Source organism: Agelaius phoeniceus, chromosome Z (assembly GCF_051311805.1).
Source record: "Agelaius phoeniceus isolate bAgePho1 chromosome Z, bAgePho1.hap1, whole genome shotgun sequence".
NCBI classification, from domain to species: Eukaryota; Metazoa; Chordata; class Aves; order Passeriformes; family Icteridae; genus Agelaius; species Agelaius phoeniceus.
Window position 1 is genome coordinate 85,872,733 of NC_135303.1, and position 18,404 is coordinate 85,891,136.

An 18,404-nucleotide genomic window follows, 5' to 3' on the forward strand; every position below is an offset into this window, starting at 1 on the left:
TGTCAAGAATTGGAATCTAAACCTTGACCCACCAATTAGTTTTACAGTGGCCACTATGGCCAAGTAGATACCAAACATCAGGCCCTCAAGCACAAAGGCATTCACTCCCCACACTCCCAAAGCCACTGAGATGTCATCTGTACTCTGAGTCAGGGAAAATGAGGGAAAATTGTGTGGTTGGTTACCTCTGGACTCAGAGGTAGTCAACCACACAATTCCTCCACTGCAAGAATATTCTAGCAGATAAAAGGATGTGAAACAGCAATCAAATTTAACAAGCTTAAGGCAAATATAGGAAATGTAATATAGGACAAGTTAAAATTAATGCCTTTTAGGTTATTGTGATGAAAATTATGTGAAAAGCCAAACATCCTCAGAGTTTAAACAGTTTATGATGTTTCAAGAGCTTTAAAATAAAAGCAATGCCTTTACAGCATATTAAGTTTTTCAAACATGCCAATCAAAGCCTCTCCATTTCAGAGTATTGTGATAATGGCTACTGAAAATTATTGAAAATATTTATGTGGAAATTCTGACAATAAAAGAAACTGAAATTCAGAGCAAGAATTTCATTCCCAGTTTAGTTCACATCATGATTAATGGGTTTTTTGCAATTTTAGCATAAACATCTTTGTTGTCTAGGACTGGATGTGGTTTTGATTCTGAGTTTGTGCCCTTTGAAAACTTTATAAAGCCCTTTGTATCTTGATACTCATTAGTACTTACTAGGGGACTAGGAATGTCAGAGTGATCCTCTCACTCTTGCTTCCATGCCTGCTAACCTTCCTCCCACCAACCCGAACATCAAGTGTGTTGGGATTGATCTAAAAATGTTAACAAAAGGGTTTTATCAGCCAGGCCACCATCCACTTTTAAATTGAACACTTTAATACTCCAGTAGCAGACAAGACCCAGGAATTACTCAAATTAACCTGAGATTTTTATCCTAAAAGAGGATGCATGCAGACATGTCTGCACAGAGACCAAAGGATTACAGTGAGTTCTCACAAACAGGGACCCCACAGCAGTCTAGGTTTAGGGCCAGGAAGGGTAGCAAATGACTCCTCTTCATTGTTGGAGCTGAGCAAAGACCAAATAGCAAAGCAAAAGGAAAGAGACAAAACTCACAGCTGGGTATAACTAAAATAATTTTTAAAAATTTTGTAAGAAAAAGGATTTTATCTTGCCTGCTCAGTGTCTCTGGGAGATCCGTGGGCAGGCTGGAGACACCTTGAGCGCATTAGGACCTGCCTTGGAAGGGGTGCTGCATACTGGAAGTGTGATGAAATGGCCTGACAATCTCTGAGGACTTTGTAGTCTCACAGGGCTGAACAGCAAGGTGACAGAGTGAGGAGGGCTGCAGCTTTGGGACAGGCTGGTCTGAAGAGCTGTGTAATGCCACAGAACTCTCAGGGTGTCACGGGCAGCTGAAGGGACAGCATGACACAGCATGACACAATATGATGCAGCCAGGACTCAAGAAGGCCAAGAGAGGCTGTGCTGATTCCACTGCCACAGCTCTGTGGGGCAACCTAAGCTGTCACTTCAGCCCCTCAGCTCTGCTTAGTAGCACCTGGGTGCATTGGCAGATGATGAGGTGACCATGAGCCCACAATGTGCTCCTGCTGCCCGTGATATCCTGTGGTACCTCAGGTGGGCAGCAGGTCAAGGGAGGTGACCCTGGCCCCCTACTCAGCCCTGGTGAGGGCACATCGGGCGTGCTCTGTCCCCTTCTGGGCTCCTCAGCACAAGGAGCTACTGGAGAGGATCCAGCAGAGGCCACAAAGATGATCCGGCGTCTGAAACATCTCTTTTACAAGGAGAGACTGCATGTCCTCATGCACTGCTGGCCCTGTTCAGTCTGGAGAAGACTGAGAGGGGATTTTATTAATGCATATAAATATATTAAAGGTGGATGACAAAGGGATGGTGCCAGACTCTTTTCAGTGGTACCCAGTGACAGGACAAGGAACAGTGTCCATAAACTAAAACACAAGAAGCTCTACCTCAACCTGAGGAAGAACTTCTTTATGCTGAGGGTGGCAGAGCACTGGAACAGCTGTACAGGGAGGTCATGGAGTCTCCTCTCTGGAGACATCCAAACCCCACCTGGATGTGTTCCTGTGTCACCAGCTCCAGGTGGCCCTGCCTTGGCACGGGGGTTGGACTGGGTGATCTCCGGGGGTCCCTTCCAGCCCTGATGGTTCTGTGAACCCGGAGGGAAAGATCTGTGCTGCACGCAGTGACGTCACGGGTGGCGGTTTGGAGAACGGTGACGTCACTGCTAGTGTCACACCACTGATAGAGCTCAGAGGAGGAACCGAGGGCAACAGGGTCACACCGGGGCTACACATCGACCTTCCCGCTGCTGGGCTGCCGCCTCCCGCGAGGCGCCGCGGTGACGCCATGTGGGTGTGACGTCACGGCGCATGTGGTGACGCCACTACGGCGCTGCCACCACATGAGTGCGGCAAGCCCTTACCTGCCGGCGCTTGTCGGCCGCCTTGGGAGGCATGGCTGTCCCTCAGTGCAGCGGACAGCCGTCGCCGCAATCCCGCGCCCGCCGGGCACGCCGGAAGTTGATGGCGGCAGCCATGGCAACGCGCCGGAAGCGGTGGCTGGACCCGGCCATTCCCTCAACTCCCCCCTCTCTCCCCTCGAGGGAGGAAATGGTACATCCCAGCTGTCGCTGCAAACAGCGCCGCGGCCCAGAGAGACTGACAGCAGGCCCCGCCCCTTGATGAATATTCAAATAAGGGCGGTGCCACGGGAAACGGAGTTGCTGGGCCACGACCTGGTGACCGAGCCCCTCCCGCTTTATGAATATTCAATGAGGGGGGCAGGCCTTGGGGAACGGAGTGACCGGGCACAAAACTGGTTATAGTGGTCGCGCCCTCGAATGACTATTCAAAAGAAGGCGGGGCCGCAAGGAGACCACCATTCGGTCACCAATGACAGCGCTCCCGCCCGTCATGAATATTCATATATGGCGGGGCACTGAAGCCCAGCATCCGGGCCCCGAGCGCGGGACAGTGGCCCCGCCCTTTATGAATATTCAGAAGGGGCGGGGCGGCGGCCGGACCCGGAAGCGGCGCGGCTGAGTCACGGCGGCGGCGGCGGGGATGAGGCAGCCGCAGCCGCGGGCGGTGTCGTTGTCATTGTCGCTGTCGCTGTCCCCTCTCGGCGCCTGAGGAGCCGACCGCGCCCGCCCGCCCTGCTCCCCGTGCTCCGCCCGCCGCGCTCGGCGCCGCCGCCAAGATGATGGAGGAGATAGACCGGTTCCAGGTGCCCGCCGTGCGCGCCGAGATGCAGCCGCTGGTGAGGGGCGGGCGGGCGGGGCCGCGCTGTGCCCGGGTTGAAATGACCCCGGTGCCGAGGGGGTCGCGCACACGCCCCCGGGTGTCGGCGCTGCGGGCGCGGCCGTGCCGCCGTTATATAACGGGGTGTCCTGGGCGCTGCCGCCATCCTCGCCGGCCCGGGGCCGCTGCTGTGTCATCCCGGGCCATCCTCTTATCCTGCCCCCCGCCCCGTCCTCTTCTCGTCCTCCTCCTCCTCGTCCTCCTCCTCCTCCCCCGGTGTGTCCCCGAGCGCCGCCGGTAGCAGAAGCGGGCGGGGGCAGGCGGGCGGCTCCGCTCCTACCGCGATGGAAACGCCGCTCCTCCCGGGGCATCCCGGGGTGTTCTCCCGCCGCCGGGCACGGGAATGGCCCGGGGACGAGGGAGAAGGACCGGGGAGCCCGGTTGTAGGCGCTGAGGACGGTTGGGCTTTTAATTCACTTTTACAAGCTAGGTGAGGTCTGTGTAGGAATCGGGCGGTGTTTGTGCCCAGCCCGGGCTGGGAGCTGCGCGGAGCGATGCTCCCCGGGGATAGCGGAGCTGTACGGGGTCGGTCTGAAGTTACACGCGCTGTGAAGCCGCAGGACCTTCTCCGAGGATGGTTTTACAGCCTGCTCTCGACACCAAGCTGCAGCGAGGAGATGCTCATCTTGTGTAAAGTCCAGGTGTTCTGCAAAGAAACATCAGCTTCTCTGGGCCAACCCAGTTGTTTCGGGATATGATGGTGGATTGGGCAGCAGTGATAGTAAGCTTAGGAAACAGTTTCCTTCAACATGAAACAATTAGAAAGAAACATCGCCGTCAAATTAGCTTTGCTCACATTAAATGATTTGTATAAGGAAAGCAATCTGTGAGGGTTTGATGCCGTGCCACCGCATGTGTTTTTCATACCAGGATGTTTTTTTCACGTCATAGACACAATTATATTCAATTAATGAGCTCTGAAGAGCCTGACATAATGGTTACAATACTACATGGGACCCTGGGGAATCTTTCAGAGAAGGAAGTCTGCAGGCTCAGAGGACTTTGCAGATGTGTAAGTGGGCAGGTAGAGTGGTCCTGGGCTTTTGATAGCTTTTGAAATGGGTTATAAAGGAGGGCCAGCTGGCTGGCAGCCAGGGGAGATGCTAGACCATCATCAAGTAATGCAAGACTTCTATGAGCTTGTAGCTGCATTGCTCCAATGCCACGGGCTTGTTTGTGTATGTGTTGTGCCCCATCTGCCTGCCACAGAACTCTTGAATATGTTTGCCCATTTCTGTTTTCTACCTGGAAAAGGTTCTCTTGTGTGTTCCCCTCCCCTTACTCTCCCATCTTCCTCAGTCTCTGCCATATGAATTGTTGGGAAGGTGGAAAGTAGTTCAATGAAATACTTGCACTGTTCCTTTTGGCAGCAGGTGAGGATAGGTTGTTGCTAGGTTTGTGCCAGCACTGAAGCACTTTTGAGATTTCTAATATATCAAACCATATGTTATTTAGAGTTGGTGTAAACACAACCTCGGTTCCTTGTTGCAGTTAGTGTTTGTAAGAACTTGAGAGCACCATAAGTGTCTTGTGAACAGAAAAGCTCTTCAAGGTCTACAGACTCAAATTATCTCTCAGTGGCAAGAAATACATTTCTCTTATTGTGGGAGTGTTGATAAATTCTGAAAATATGCTTAGTTTGGGTTGCATTCTGGGTTTGGTTGTTTTTGTTTTGTTTTGTTTTTTGTTGCTTGTTTCTTTGGCTTCAAACCTTGTGGTGGACAAAGAACTGTCCGTACAAGCTGATACAGGCTTGTTGCCTTCCCTACTTATTGTTGGTGTTTTTATATAGGAGACTCAACAAATGTGACAGGAGTGACCATCTTTATTTGTTTAATTGAAGGCATAGTAGTCAAAGTAGCAAGTTTGAAAAAGCTGTTGCCAGACAAAACAATAAGTGTTTTCTAGAAAGTCTGTGATAATAGTGGAAGAGTGGAATTTGCAGATACATGTATGTTTGCATGGACATGAACCAGGCAGAATCCAAACAGCTTCTCTGTTCCAACCCATTTGTCCCAGAATATGATGGTGGATTGGGCAGCAGTGATAGTAAGCTTAGGAGACAGTTTCCTTCAACTTTAAAATTAGAAAAAATTCACAAAGAGCTTTAACACTTGCATTAAAAATACTCTGAATCTGTGCTTCAGGTCTTCAGTTCTTAACTACTGGAGCTCATAGTGAAACCTTGTGGTTTTGGGGGTCTTGAGTGTTCAGGTGTCTACACACACAGTTGTTGTGATTGGGTGTATAGGCATTTTCCACAGGCATGGAAATGTTGAAAATGGTCTCAGAAGTGGGATGTAGCAAGTCTGGTACAGCATTTCTGGTGGTTTCCTCTGCTTTGTAGTTCCTGGTCTGTACTTTGCAGATAGGGACTGGATACTTGCAAGAATCCTTGCCAGTCTGGGATTTCTCATATTAGCTTGTTTGGGTGATGCAGTTCTGGCCAATGCTACTGCTTTGTGCCATTACAATTACTGTGTGTCTGTCACTCTCCCTCCCATTCTGTACTTTTAAGGTTGCGGTTTAAACGCAGTTAACAAATAAAAATAAATAAATCACTCACAGCCACTTGCTCACTTCCCTCCCACATCAGGATGGGGGAGAGAATCAGACAAGTAAAAGTGAGAAAACTTGTGGGTTGAGATGAAGACAGTTTAATAAGTAAAGCTAAAGCCATGCACACAAGCAAAGCAAAACAAGGAATCTATCCACCATTTCCTTTGGGCAGGCAGGTGTTCAGCCATGCGCAGAGAAGAAGGGAGGGCTCCATTACACCTGATGAATACTTGGGAGAACAAATGCCTCCAAAATATCATCCCCAAAACACCCCCCCTTGTCCTTCTTCCTAGCTTTGTATGCTGAGCATACGGTATGGAGTATCCCTGTGGTCAGTTGGGGTCAGCTGTCCCATCTGTGTACCTGCCCAACCTCTTGTGCACCCCCAGACTCTTGGCTGGTGGGGTGGGGTGAGAAACAGAAAAGGCCTTGATTCTGAAAGTGCTGCCCAGCAATAACCAAAACATCCCTGTGTTATCAATTCTGTTTTCAGCACAAACCCAAAACACAGCCCCACAGTAGCCACTGTGAAGAAAATGAACTTTATCCCTGTCAAAATCAGTACAAAAGTACAGAATAACCTTATAATCTCTGGACTTACTGTCTGCTTCCCAGTTAAAAGATTTCATTTCCAATGGTCTCAGGGAGAGATGCATCTGTCACTCTTTTCCACATCCAGAAAGCTGAAGTAAAAGTTTGTTTTTCACGTGCTACCTAAAAGTCACCATGACTTGCCACTGAATCTGTGTATAAAAATAAATGTTTTTAAACGTTATTCCCTGCTAAAAGCAAACAAAGAAGGTCCCTTGCTTGATTTATAGAGTAAACACTAGATGAAATATTTTTTCATCCTGTTCCAACGGGAACAGGGTGTCCCAGGAAAGCACTGTTCCCTCTGAGTGCTGGCCAGTGTGTGACAGGTTCTGAAATGAGGTTTGTGAAGGTAGGGTTTGCTCAAAATCCTGAACTTTGTGTTGTTGACCTGCATGCATGCTTTTGAATGTCTGTTCATCTGCATGGATAAAGTGTCATCTTAGCCTTTGATGTCCTTATACTGAACTCCAGGACAGCTGCTGCTGGTCTGCCTGGAAACCGTCTGACAGGCCTCCTGGTCTGCCCATCTTCAAAATTAAAAGATTGGCTTCTCTTTGGCATTTAGCAGCTATATCTTTCTTAGAACACAGTCTGAAACCTTTCTGAACCCTTCCGCCCTCCAGACCTGCCACTGCCACTTGCACTATTTATTGATCAGCTGTCTGTCAGGGGTGATAGTACACTAATGTCTGGTGTCTGCTGGCAGCACATCCTGACAGTAACCAGTGCTTTATTTACAGAGCAGGGACAGAGAACCTGACATGGCTTTTTGCAAAACTAAGTTCTTTAAAGCTAAAATATGTCTGGTTGGGGAACATTGTCTCTTTGACAGCCTTGTCCCACCAAGGTCTGTATTGGCTTCCCATTGCAAGGCTAAGGGCAGCACCCAACTAGTACAGGCTGGACAAAGCCTACCAAGATCTCTGGTTGCTGCAAGTTTCTCTCTGCTGATAACAAGTCAGGTAGGGCTTGTTGCAGGGCTGAGAGGCATTTGGCCTGCAGGTTGCATGTTGGCCAGGTCTGTCATATGTGCCCTCCAACACTTCACATTGGATGCAGTGATGTGAAATTAATGAGGTGGGTAGTCATTTTCTTCCTCTTTTCAGCTTGTTTGGATAAGCATTGTGAAGTCAGGCAAGCTGGCTTGACTCTGTGTGACCTCTGCAAATGTGTTTTGAGAACTGCTGGGTAACCAATGTGCACCCAAAGGGGAGGTTCAGCACAAGACTTAATGAGACAGAGTTGCTATGTGCAGATGGAGAAGATGGCATACAGTACCTGGTAACCTGGATAAACCTGGTTAAATATCATCCAGTTGTCAGATGGGATGAGGCCCAGTGTTTCAAATCTTGGAGAGACACGTTACACTGCATATTTTGATGTTGTGGTACAATTCTGTACATTTTCATTCTGGAAAAGAAGACAGACTGGTAACTGGCACTTGGTCACATTCATGTCATGCCTGTCCATGAAAATTGAACTATTTGTTCTGATCCACATTTCTGTTCTTGTATATTGGTCACATTTGGCTTCTATTCTAAAAATGTCTGCCTTTTCAAATTAATTAATCAAAATCAAATTAAAAATCAACTAATTTACAGGGTGTTCTGTTTACTCCTAATGTTTTGTGTCACGTCATCCTTATAAACATCATACAAGCTCAACTGCAGGAATTCTGTTTTGCTAAGATTCTGTTCATTTCCAACTCGACCTGTTGTGATCCTTCTGCACTCACAGAAAGATCTCTCTGCTGTAGCTGCTGGGTAGACGGTTATTTCCAGATAAAATCAATTCAGGGTTTGCAGGGATGTGATGAGGCCTGAAATTCATTATTTCTGGGACACTTACACTTGGTAGATAGCTTTCTTGGCTGATGGAGTTGGTATTTGATGTCTTAACTTCCAACTAGTCCATTTTTCCTGGTCTGTTGGTGGTGATGCATTTGTTATGATAATTTGTTTTCTAGCAAGTTTTTTGCTGGGAATGTTTCCTAACTTAAAATTCTTATTACAGTGGTGGATATTAAAGGGAGAGATAGATGAAGGGAAACTTGCACAGTGAGGATTCTGCAGACAAAAAAGAAGTAAAATTTCCTTTGAAATAAGAATGGCTGGCCCTGTAGTTGTGTGTAGAGACATCTTTTCTTCAGCACTGGTGTCTCACTGCACACTCTCCCTGTGATTTTTAAATCTGTGTTTTGGACTGTTACCTAAACTCTTGCCAAACCCTTAGAATTTTTGTTAAAATGAAACATACTGAGCACAGTGCAGTGGGGTTGTATCTTGAGTCTGTTGGAACATGGATGCCTCCCAAGCCTGTGTCTCTTGCATGCACCAAGCCCTGGATGGCATGTGATGGCAGAGTGACAGGTGACAGTGTTGGATCACACGTTGCTCCTATAGATCAACACAGGCAGTTTCTGTTCTTAGCACTAAAATGAAAGCAGAGTAAAAGAGCTTTTGCTTACATGGCATCAGTACCACTTTTCGCAAGAACGCATCTGTCGAAGTGCAGCAGCTTCAGTGGAGCTTTGACACAAACTTCTAAGACTTTGGCTCACTTTCTGAAAACAGCAGGAATGCAGTATTTCAGTTTCCTGGTTTTCAGCCCACATGAAAAATGGGAGCTCTTTCCAGAGAAATTGGGCTGGTGGTTCCTATATCTCAATCTGAATCATTGTGCCTGGCCTGGTTCCTTGCCAGCAGGGGCCTCAGGCTTGTAGCTCTAGTTATGATGATGACAGCCAAAGTAAGGGTTTTGTTCAGCCAAATCCTACAGTGATACTGCTGGCTCTTCAGCTGAGATGCCAAATCTGCACCAGTTCTGAAAGTGTAAAATTTTCAGAAATTTTGAAGGTACAGAAGATGCATTTATGTACAGCTTTGTTTTTTAACATCAAAAGAGAATAAAAATAAATTATATTATCTACCAGATACTTCGTTTTTTTTAAAAAACTGTAATTTTAGTCAGCAGAGTGTATGAGTGCTTGGCATGCTTATAAAATCTGCATTCTTTATTTCTGCAAAATACTGCCTATGTCACCTTAAGAAAGTTGTGCTGCATACTAAGATCTCTCTGTAAAATGAGGAAAATGAAGAACAGAAAACCAAAAGTAACTAAAGCAAAATGAAATGCTCTACCTGTAGGGCTTATAAATAGCATGTTAATATAACATTAGTTCTATCGTGCAGGTACAGAAATCCCTCACTTTTCTAGAAGGAAAAAGCTCTAAAATGAAAATGTCATTCTTATATATATTCATTATAATGTAGCCCAGGGCTTACACAGCTACTATTTTGTAAATGCTTACAGTACATGAGATTTGTAATGTTGCAGGACTATGGGTCCTGAAAAAATTGATTTCAGATAATGCTGCTTTTAGTTATACAGCTTTTTTTGATGTGCTGTCATGTCATCTGTAACAGTGGCCTAAAGATGGCCTCCCTGAATACTGCAGTTAGTTGGGATTCTGTCCTATGTCAGGCCTGAGGTGCAGAGGTACAGGAACATTTTTGTTACCATCCCAGGCCAGGCTAAAACTCCAGCAGTAATCCAGCACATGCTCCCAAAGGAAGGCAGTGAGGGATGTGCTGTTGTGTCTGGAGGATGGCCTGTCAGGATATGGGAGTGTGTTCTGGCTGGCACTGTCTCTGCAGGAACATTGCTCCTTCTTCTCTACTTCTTTGTATAAGTTCTGACTACAGTTGTTCTGTCAGTCATATTTGGAAATCTTCTTCTGAGTGAAGAAAGGTATTTAATAGGGGGCAGTGAACTCTATGAACAATTAAATCTGCACAGTCCACTCTTGGGATTCTACCATCATTCCCAAGAGCTTTTTATCTGTAGCGTGATGTTAATACCTACTCAGACAGCAATTTCTGCTCCTGATATAGCTGTGTCCTTTCTCTGCCAGTAGGTAGTGGCAGGTCTGTAAAGAGACAAGATGAGGAAAATTCCAGGGTGAGAGAGAAGAACAAGGCATGCCTTAATTTCTGCAGGACTTCATTCCAGGAAAGCCCTCAGCTTACCAACAGGGCTGTGACCTGTCTGGAGGTACATTTTACTTTTGGTGAAATTGAAGCCTGAACTTAGTAAGGATAGAGAAGGAGACCCAGTACCAGTTTGGTCTGTGGGCTAGATGATTAAAAGTTGGCTAACAGCAGGACTTCTAGTCAGTCAGTGACAATGGTGTACCTGTTTTTTTAGACATTTTAAGATCTTGGCTGGAGTAGTTGCCTTTCAGCTTCTACGTAGATCAGTTATTTGTCACTTTCCATAGGCAGTCTGTAGAAATGTGTTTCCCCTCACACTCACATATGCCATACATCTTCAGTGAGGTCTTGTGCGGTTTTGAGTATAAGGTTCCTCCAAGGTTATTCTGTATCTGGCACTATAAAATTGACATTGTAGTGATGCAGCCAGTTGCCACTTCTAAATCCATCAGTTCAGCTCAAAGCCTTTGTAGTCTGAACCATTATTCTTTGAATTTTAGTGCCATCTTGTGCAATGGATTAGTGTCCATTTTGTGGTAAGCAGTCAGAAGCAAACATTTGTTTCATTGGTTTGTCTCTGAGTATTACTGAGTCAAGAGTGAGTGAAATTGTAGGTGGAAATTTGCTTGATTTTGAAGAGTAACTGCTAGCAAATCTGCTGAACTTTTGGACACATCCATCACCAATTCACAGGATAGCAAGGTTTTATCACAGCAGGAAATTTCTTTACAAAGAAGTGCTCTCCTAAATATGTGCAGAGTATTCAGGCTGCATCCCAACTGCTTTTACTGGGCGAGTCGCAGTCATCTTAGTTGGGGACTGAGAAAAGTGTAGTTTTAGTAAAGTTCAAGGTAGCACATATTGATTTTGTTGAGAAGAGCCCTGGCTCTCTAAAGATGGATAAGACCTTATTTCCTGTACAGAAGGGAAAAGGGAGGGTACTGTTTGTTTAATCTTAAAAAGGTATTCCAGCTGTAGTGGCAAGCTCTCTACTGGGGATGCAGCCTCTGCTGTGAATAAGTTACATTGTTAGAACATATTTAAATTCTTCCTGAGCCAGCTAATTTCTACTGCATAGAACAAAGTCTTTGGCTATCAAATAACTGGCCACCAAGTGACTCCTGTAACCCAGCACCATCTGCCTACCAGAGTACATTGTTTAGACTCTGTGTGCAGTGCTGAAGCAGGTAGAACAAACATACCTCAGCTCTCTCCTCAGCACATTTCCAGAATAGTCTGTGTTAGAGCTTATCTGAGGAGCTGCTATTTTGTTCAGATCCAGAACCATCAGACATGGATTGTTCCTCTTTGGACATGGTATGGTGTCTTGACTCATGCTTGTCTGACACGGCTTTTTCTTAGTTTCTTTTCAGTTTCCTTTCTGAGCCAAGTCCTATTTGTACAAGCACCTGTCTTTTGGGCTCTGCAGCGTTCAGTCTAATAATCCTTCTCCTAAGCCAGGCAGAGCAGCAATATTCTAATGATCATTTCTCTCTTGCGTGCTTTACTGATCGCATGGGAATGTCAGTTAGTGATTGACTACACCCATACCCAAGCAAAATGTTTACCTAGGTTATTTCTTGTTTCATTTTTTTGTTTGTATGTGGCCCTGGGTGAAAACCAATCTTGGCTCTTGCATCAATGTCAGAGTTGCTTATGCTGATCTAATTATTGTTTCCTTCCCTATTCCCTACTGAATTTGGGGCATGGTGGTTTCTGTTTTTTCAGCAAGTTTGCCAGAGGCATTGGAGGTGCTTTTTAGCTGGCATGAGATAGCCTGCTTTGGTGGTGGACCCTCATGCTCCTTTCTTTCAAACAGATGTCTTACAGCTGGCCAGTAGATCTTTTTTACCTGGTTGACCAAGCATTTTTAGCTCCCTTAAATGCAATTAAATCTGTGTCTTTATCAGTTCATCATTTCACTTTTTTTGCATTATTAACTATGGTGATTTGACATTTTTTGAGTTTCTGTGCTCACCTCTGTGATGGTGTCTCAGACTTAAGAAACTGTTGCTTTTTCCCTTTAAGCGAGGAAGTAACTGTAGTCCCTGCAGAAGGGCACACTGGCAGTGTATTGCAGTATTGAAAAGGACCTGTTGGTTAAACCCACATTTGTAAATTCAGAAGAGTAAATTTGTTTACACTTGCCTAAGCTCTTCTGGCTTAGGCCATGTCCCCAGACAGTGAACTGTTCACGTTTCACTCTTTGGCTGATGTACCAGCCTTACAGCAGATTAATGATAGGGCAAGGGAGGCAGATGGGACTTCCCATGTTCTGAGCCAGCTAGTTCTAGGAAAGCAGTTTCTTGGGGTTGAAGCAGAAGGTCTAATATCTGTTAGAGAAGAGAAGGTAAGGGGATTCAAATCAAATAACGAAGTTCAACAAAGCTAAGTGTAGAGTCTTGCACCTAGTGAGGAATATGCACCAATACAAGTTAAGGGTTGAACTTCAGGAAAGTGCCTGGGGGGACTTGGTTAGAAATCTCTGATTTAAAAGGCTTTTACTTGTGGTGTTTAATATAGTAGAGGAAAGTACTTATAATTTTAATACTTATGGATCTTATCCTCATTGGTAGTGACTCAATTGTAGGGCCTAATTTCTAATATCAAACTTGTTTTGTTGTCATTTGTTGTAAGTAGCTTGATGTGTAATAAAAGACAAATTTTAAAATTTCTGAAGTTTGCAGAACCTAAACATGCAAGGAGCTGTTTGAGCAGACTGACCTGAAAAATGAGAGAGGGAGGCAAGGAGGTATGCATTGCTTGGGGTGCATGTTGTTAATTGAAACGAAAAAATGAATAGGAATGTTCCTAACCAGAGATGGCATTGCAAAGCTTTTGCCTGGCAGAATCTTGTGATTGGCATGTCTAAAAACAATATACTTCTTTGTATGAAAACATTACTTTTTTCCCAGCAACATGCATGTGATGCAAATGAAAAATACACTGTCTGTGATGGCCGGAGCAGACTCTCCAGCTGAACACCACATACAGATTGTGCAGTCGCTGCTTTGTCAGTCAGTGCATGGAAAGGGGCACTCATGGTGATGGAACAGAACTAGTGAAGGTTCAACCTTCCAGACTTCACTAGTTTGGACCAAGGGCCTGAGGTGTGCAGAGGAATGTGCAGTGCTCCAGTGTCAGTGCAGGAACCAGCTCTTACTGCACAGCCTCCCCTCTGCAGCAGCACTTCCACTAATGCTGCTGTGGGACATCTTTGTTCCAGAGGCAAAATAGATTAGCATAAGTACAGCCTGCATCATCAAAATTATCTGGTGCCTTCTAGTTGTGGCATTGAGCCCTAGTGGTAGTGAATGTGGAATTATTTTGAAAGCACAAGGCAATGCACCATACCTGAACCTTGTTTCTCACAGCATCTGTCTCTGGAATATATGTGGAACAAGAGAAAGCCTAGCATGGTATCCCTTGAGAAAAGCTAGGATCCCCTATATGTGGATATATATGGGAATGGAATATATGTGGATAAGATGGGAATGAAAGTGTGTAATAGGTCTTTCACAGGATCCATGTGATATGAAAACAGCAGAAAAAGCTTTCTTTTCTAAGCCTAGAATTCTAAAACTTCAAAAGATCTTGCAGGAAAATTGTGTTGTAGGCCAGGGAAAGACTTAACCATTCCTCTCTGCTCCTACCAATCTCTTTTGGGCCTGTGGGTCTTTCTAGATCTCTAATCTTAATTTCCCTTTATTTAAGGGGGAAAAAAGGGAATTGCAGTTCTGAGAATAGTAACAGGAGCAGCATGTTCTCAGGCTCTGAGGATGGAGGTCACCCAGCCCACTGGAGCGTGTAAAAGCTGCACTTCACGTTGGCTTCTTGGCAGTTGATAAGCCAAGGAGAAACTGCTGGGTTGTGATTCCATTTCTGTTAATGTGTGTGTCAAAAGTCAGATCAGCTTCCAGTTTTGATCACTGCAATTAGGGGGAAATGGGTGTTGTTAAAGGAGTTAGAGCATGTCCAGCTCTTCTTGAAAATATGTTGTGACACATCTGTACTGAGATTTAAGCAGCAGGAGTTGCCACTTACAGCATTCAGGATGCTAATATAAAACCTGAAGAAATAGTCTAGAATTCTGCAAAACATTAGCCATTCCTCTGCTGCTCTGATGAAATAGAATGTCATACTGCTCCTCGTTTTCATCATTTCCAGCAGAGCCAAACCCTTTGGTGGATGTACCTTAGAAAGCATATCACAAAAGCAGTTCTGTGAAAAGAATTTCTTGTACTTCTTGCAAAAATTAGGGCAAAGTGATTGTGAAAATAGCTGAGATGATCCATGCTGTGCATGTAAGAATTATTATAAAGCGATTATCTGGTTATGGAGGAATGTTTTATTTGGATTATGTAGCTACATAGAATTTATAATTCATGCTTTCTGCAGAAAAGAAGTTCCCCTGTGCTGCAATGGGAAATGTCAGATATGAGCTTTTATTAACTCTAAGGTTCTGTATTTGCAACACTGAATTCTAAAGATTAATCACTGAATTTTGGGAAAAAATTATTTCACATAGAGTCCAACCCAGTAAGAGAAGAACCTTTGTCCCACAAGGTTAACCGCTAGCACTTACAAGATTAGAGGTGCTTCTGTACTGACTTTTAGAGGAGCAGTGCTTTCTGCTTAGTTTGTGACCATAAGTAGTGCTCGATTCAACAAATGGGTGAATTAGGTGCACACTTCGACTCTTTTCAGTGAGTGGGACCCTGGTTGTTGGATCCGCACATGAGATGGAGAATGCATTTGCCATCTCTCTCTTCAACGATGATCTGGAAACCAGTATTTCATGATATCAACTCCAGTAGTCCCAAAGTTTCCCCTTGCTTATCCAAATGATTTACCCTTGAATCCATATTTAGTGGAATGTGCACAGCAGTGCTGGTTTTCGGGAAGCACGGTAGCTAATGTCCAAGGACCTTGCTGAGGGAGCACAAGGTTCTTTTACTGGCATAAGAGGTGTGTGTTTGATGCTGGCTCACTTAATTTCCTCCTTCTTATTAAGCCATGGATATTTGACAGTGGCTGTGATTCTGAATGACCGTGGATAATTCTGTAAAAAAGCTGTGACGTTCTTCTGTCATTGCAGATTTACTTGATTGCACAAGGTCCTAACAGCTTTTTGCAAATCCTAATTGCTTTGAGGATCAAACATTTTATTTCTGGCTTCTGATTTGTCTTTTGTGAAAGATTCATCAGATTATAGGAATATGTCATAATTTTTTCAATAGATATGTAGGACCTCAAAACAGGGTTGTGATGCATCTTTGTCAACTCTTTTTTCCTAGGCCAGTCAATTACGTGTTTTGAAAGATTTTCAAATGGCCACTGAAGTCTGGTTTGCTATATTAATTAATAATTGGGAGAAAGCTAGATGCTTCTACCACAGGTATCCTGCCTTGGCATCTCTCTATTGCTAGATTTTGCGGAAGCACCAACTGGGAGACTTTGCATAAATTCAGAACTCATTAACATCACAGGGAATTGCCAGCAGTCAGTTGCAACAGTGATAACGTGTTCATGCTGACAAACAGAGAGCCAGGAGGTGTGGATGAAGCAGGTCTGCTAAATACCACTCCAAGCTTGACATTCTGAAGTGTATTAGACCCTTGCTGAGTTTTTATCCCCTTGATATTGCAAACTTGTTCTTTTGGTATAGCAGGACTGAAGAACTTTCTCTTAGTAGTCTGAAGGTGTACTTCAGGCTGTCGTCTTAATTGATAAACATGACAAATCCTTTAATTTTTCAGGGCTGAAGTCAGTTCGTTCTTTTTATTATGCAAAAGTAGAAGCACTCTTCCTGGGACATTACTAGGGCATGGGATTTAATTCTGCTGATTGCCAGTGATAATAAAAGCATAACATTCAGCTTAACTGGTAAATCGTATAAAATTTAATGGTGGTCACTTCCAAATGAGTACCTTGGAAATTTCAGCAGTCCTCATTCAGCCTTTTATTTTCTGGGTTAAAAAACATGATGTGTCTAATCAGTTTTTAGATGGATCTGTGCCTGTTCTTCAAAGACGGGGCTGATTCCTGGCACATTGTAGTGCTGCCCATCGTGTATTGCAGTGCATAGTGAATGTCCTTATGGATCTGTCACTGTCACCAGAATCAACTTCAAAATATTTTTACGCATGTGAAAATACTATCCTTTACTCAATCCATCCTCCATTAGTTCTGTCAGTTGCCATTTTGTATTGCTGGGTCAGATTTTTCAAAATCTATTGTCATCCTTCCCTGAGTTTCCAAGTTTTGCTGTATTTGTCAGCATGACCTCAAGTGTTTGCCCACAGCCAAAATCTATTGTAAGCAAACACTGCCTGAACTAGAGTCTCACTGTGCATCAGATGGTGCAGGCAGTGCTTGGATGGGGAGCACACACAGCACTAAACCAGAGCTGCTTGGTTAATTTTGGAAGGTTCCTGTCTGAAAGATGGGACTGTGCCATGGTCACTAGAGTCGTGGTGGAATGTATAATGACCTTCAGAGGGCAGGGGCCACCTAACAGACATAGACTTGATGGGGTAGAAACTGTGTGTGGGTTGGACCTCTCCTAAATGGTGTCAACAGTTGACGTTAGACACTTCTTAAAGGCTGGAAGGACAAGATGGATATCTCCTGAAGTTATTTTAAAACTACTTGCTTTTGTCTTGCAGAAACTTTTTTAAAAATAAACCTGGAAGTATAAAAGTTTAAAAAGAGGAATTGTTGCATCTCTCATACAAAAACAGACTATGAGGATTGGTATTGTTCAGCCTGGAGAGGAGAAGGCTTTGAGGTGACCTAATTGTAGCCTTCCAGTACGTAAAAGGAACTGTCAAGGAGGATGGAGAGGAACTTCTTACAAGGGGCATGTGGTGACAGGACAAGGATGAATGGCTTCAAACTGAAAGAGTAGGTTTGGATTAGATACTAAGAAGAAATTCTTTGCTGTGAAGGTGGTGAGATACTAGAACAGGTTGTCTGGAGAAATTGTGAATGTCCCATCCCTGAAGTGTTCAAGACCAGGCTGGATGGGGCTCTGAGCAGCCTGGTCTTATGGAAGGTTTCCCTGCCCAGGGCAGGGGGAACAAGATGGAACAAGATGATCTTTAAGGTCCCTTCCAACCTAGGCCATTCTATGATCCTATGATGACTCTGTGATTTAGCAGTTCCTGAGTATGTCCAGTTTCTACTTGTTAATATTTACACATATCTTGGTAATTCCTCTAAATTAGGATGGGGAAAGGATTTAAAAGCCAGTGAGGCTTATTTAAAAATTCTTCTACTGCTTGCTGGAGTGAAATAAGTGGCTCTGTAAACCTGGCCCTCCTTCAGTTTGGCAGATCACCTGGAAAACCACCAGCTATGTCTAGCTATTTCAGCCTAATTAATGTTTTCTGATTAGAGTTTCTGCTCTGAAGCTCAACTGGATTTGTATCAAAAAAGAGCAAAAACTTTATTTAGGGCAGAGACGTGTGCTAAGCGATGAATGCACATCAAAAAGCTCTAAATTGAGAATAGAGGTATCATCTGGGATAGAAGGATTGGTGCCTGAAATCTCAGGATCAGTGATGGAGGGGAGGAGAGAGAAAAACATCTTAAGGATTCTTAACGAGCTGGTACCTCCAGGTCAGTGGATGTCTCGGTGTTGCTTTACTCAGCCACAGGTGCAGATCTTTCTTCAGACCTGGCAGAAATACAGCATGATTTCAGTTTCACAAAGCTAGTGAGCTGCTGATAAACCTGCACATCCCCCAGTACACTGAAGATCTGTATCACTCTCTATATACCTTGAAAAACCCAAACCAAACAGCCTAAATCCCAAGCCATTTCATACCTTTGAATAAGGAGGTGGAAGGCATTTTACTTGTTATTGAGATTGGTCTCTGTCCTGTCTTGCATCACT

General features: G+C 44.5%; 2 protein-coding genes across 4 annotated transcripts in view; one reads left to right on the forward strand and one right to left on the reverse strand.

Moving 5' to 3' along the window:
• The window catches only part of DNAI1 (dynein axonemal intermediate chain 1), a 137,963-nt gene extending 135,348 nt beyond the window's left edge, over positions 1 to 2,615 (reverse strand). Inside the window, exon 1 of the mRNA XM_077171822.1 lies at positions 2,483 to 2,615. Within this exon, the coding sequence (XP_077027937.1) occupies positions 2,483 to 2,515 (33 nt within the window). The 5' untranslated portion in view covers positions 2,516 to 2,615. The remainder of the gene's footprint in view (positions 1 to 2,482) is intronic.
• A 436-nt stretch (positions 2,616 to 3,051) lies between these two features.
• Positions 3,052 to 18,404, forward strand: part of FAM219A (family with sequence similarity 219 member A) — a 92,890-nt gene continuing 77,537 nt past the window's right edge. Inside the window, exon 1 of one of the 3 annotated variants that reach the window (XM_054651854.2) lies at positions 3,052 to 3,318. In XM_054651854.2, coding sequence (XP_054507829.1) covers positions 3,259 to 3,318 — 60 coding nt within the window. In that variant the 5' untranslated portion in view covers positions 3,052 to 3,258. The remainder of the gene's footprint in view (positions 3,319 to 18,404) is intronic. The other 2 variants (XM_054651855.2, XM_054651853.2) reach the window with 2 other exon arrangements.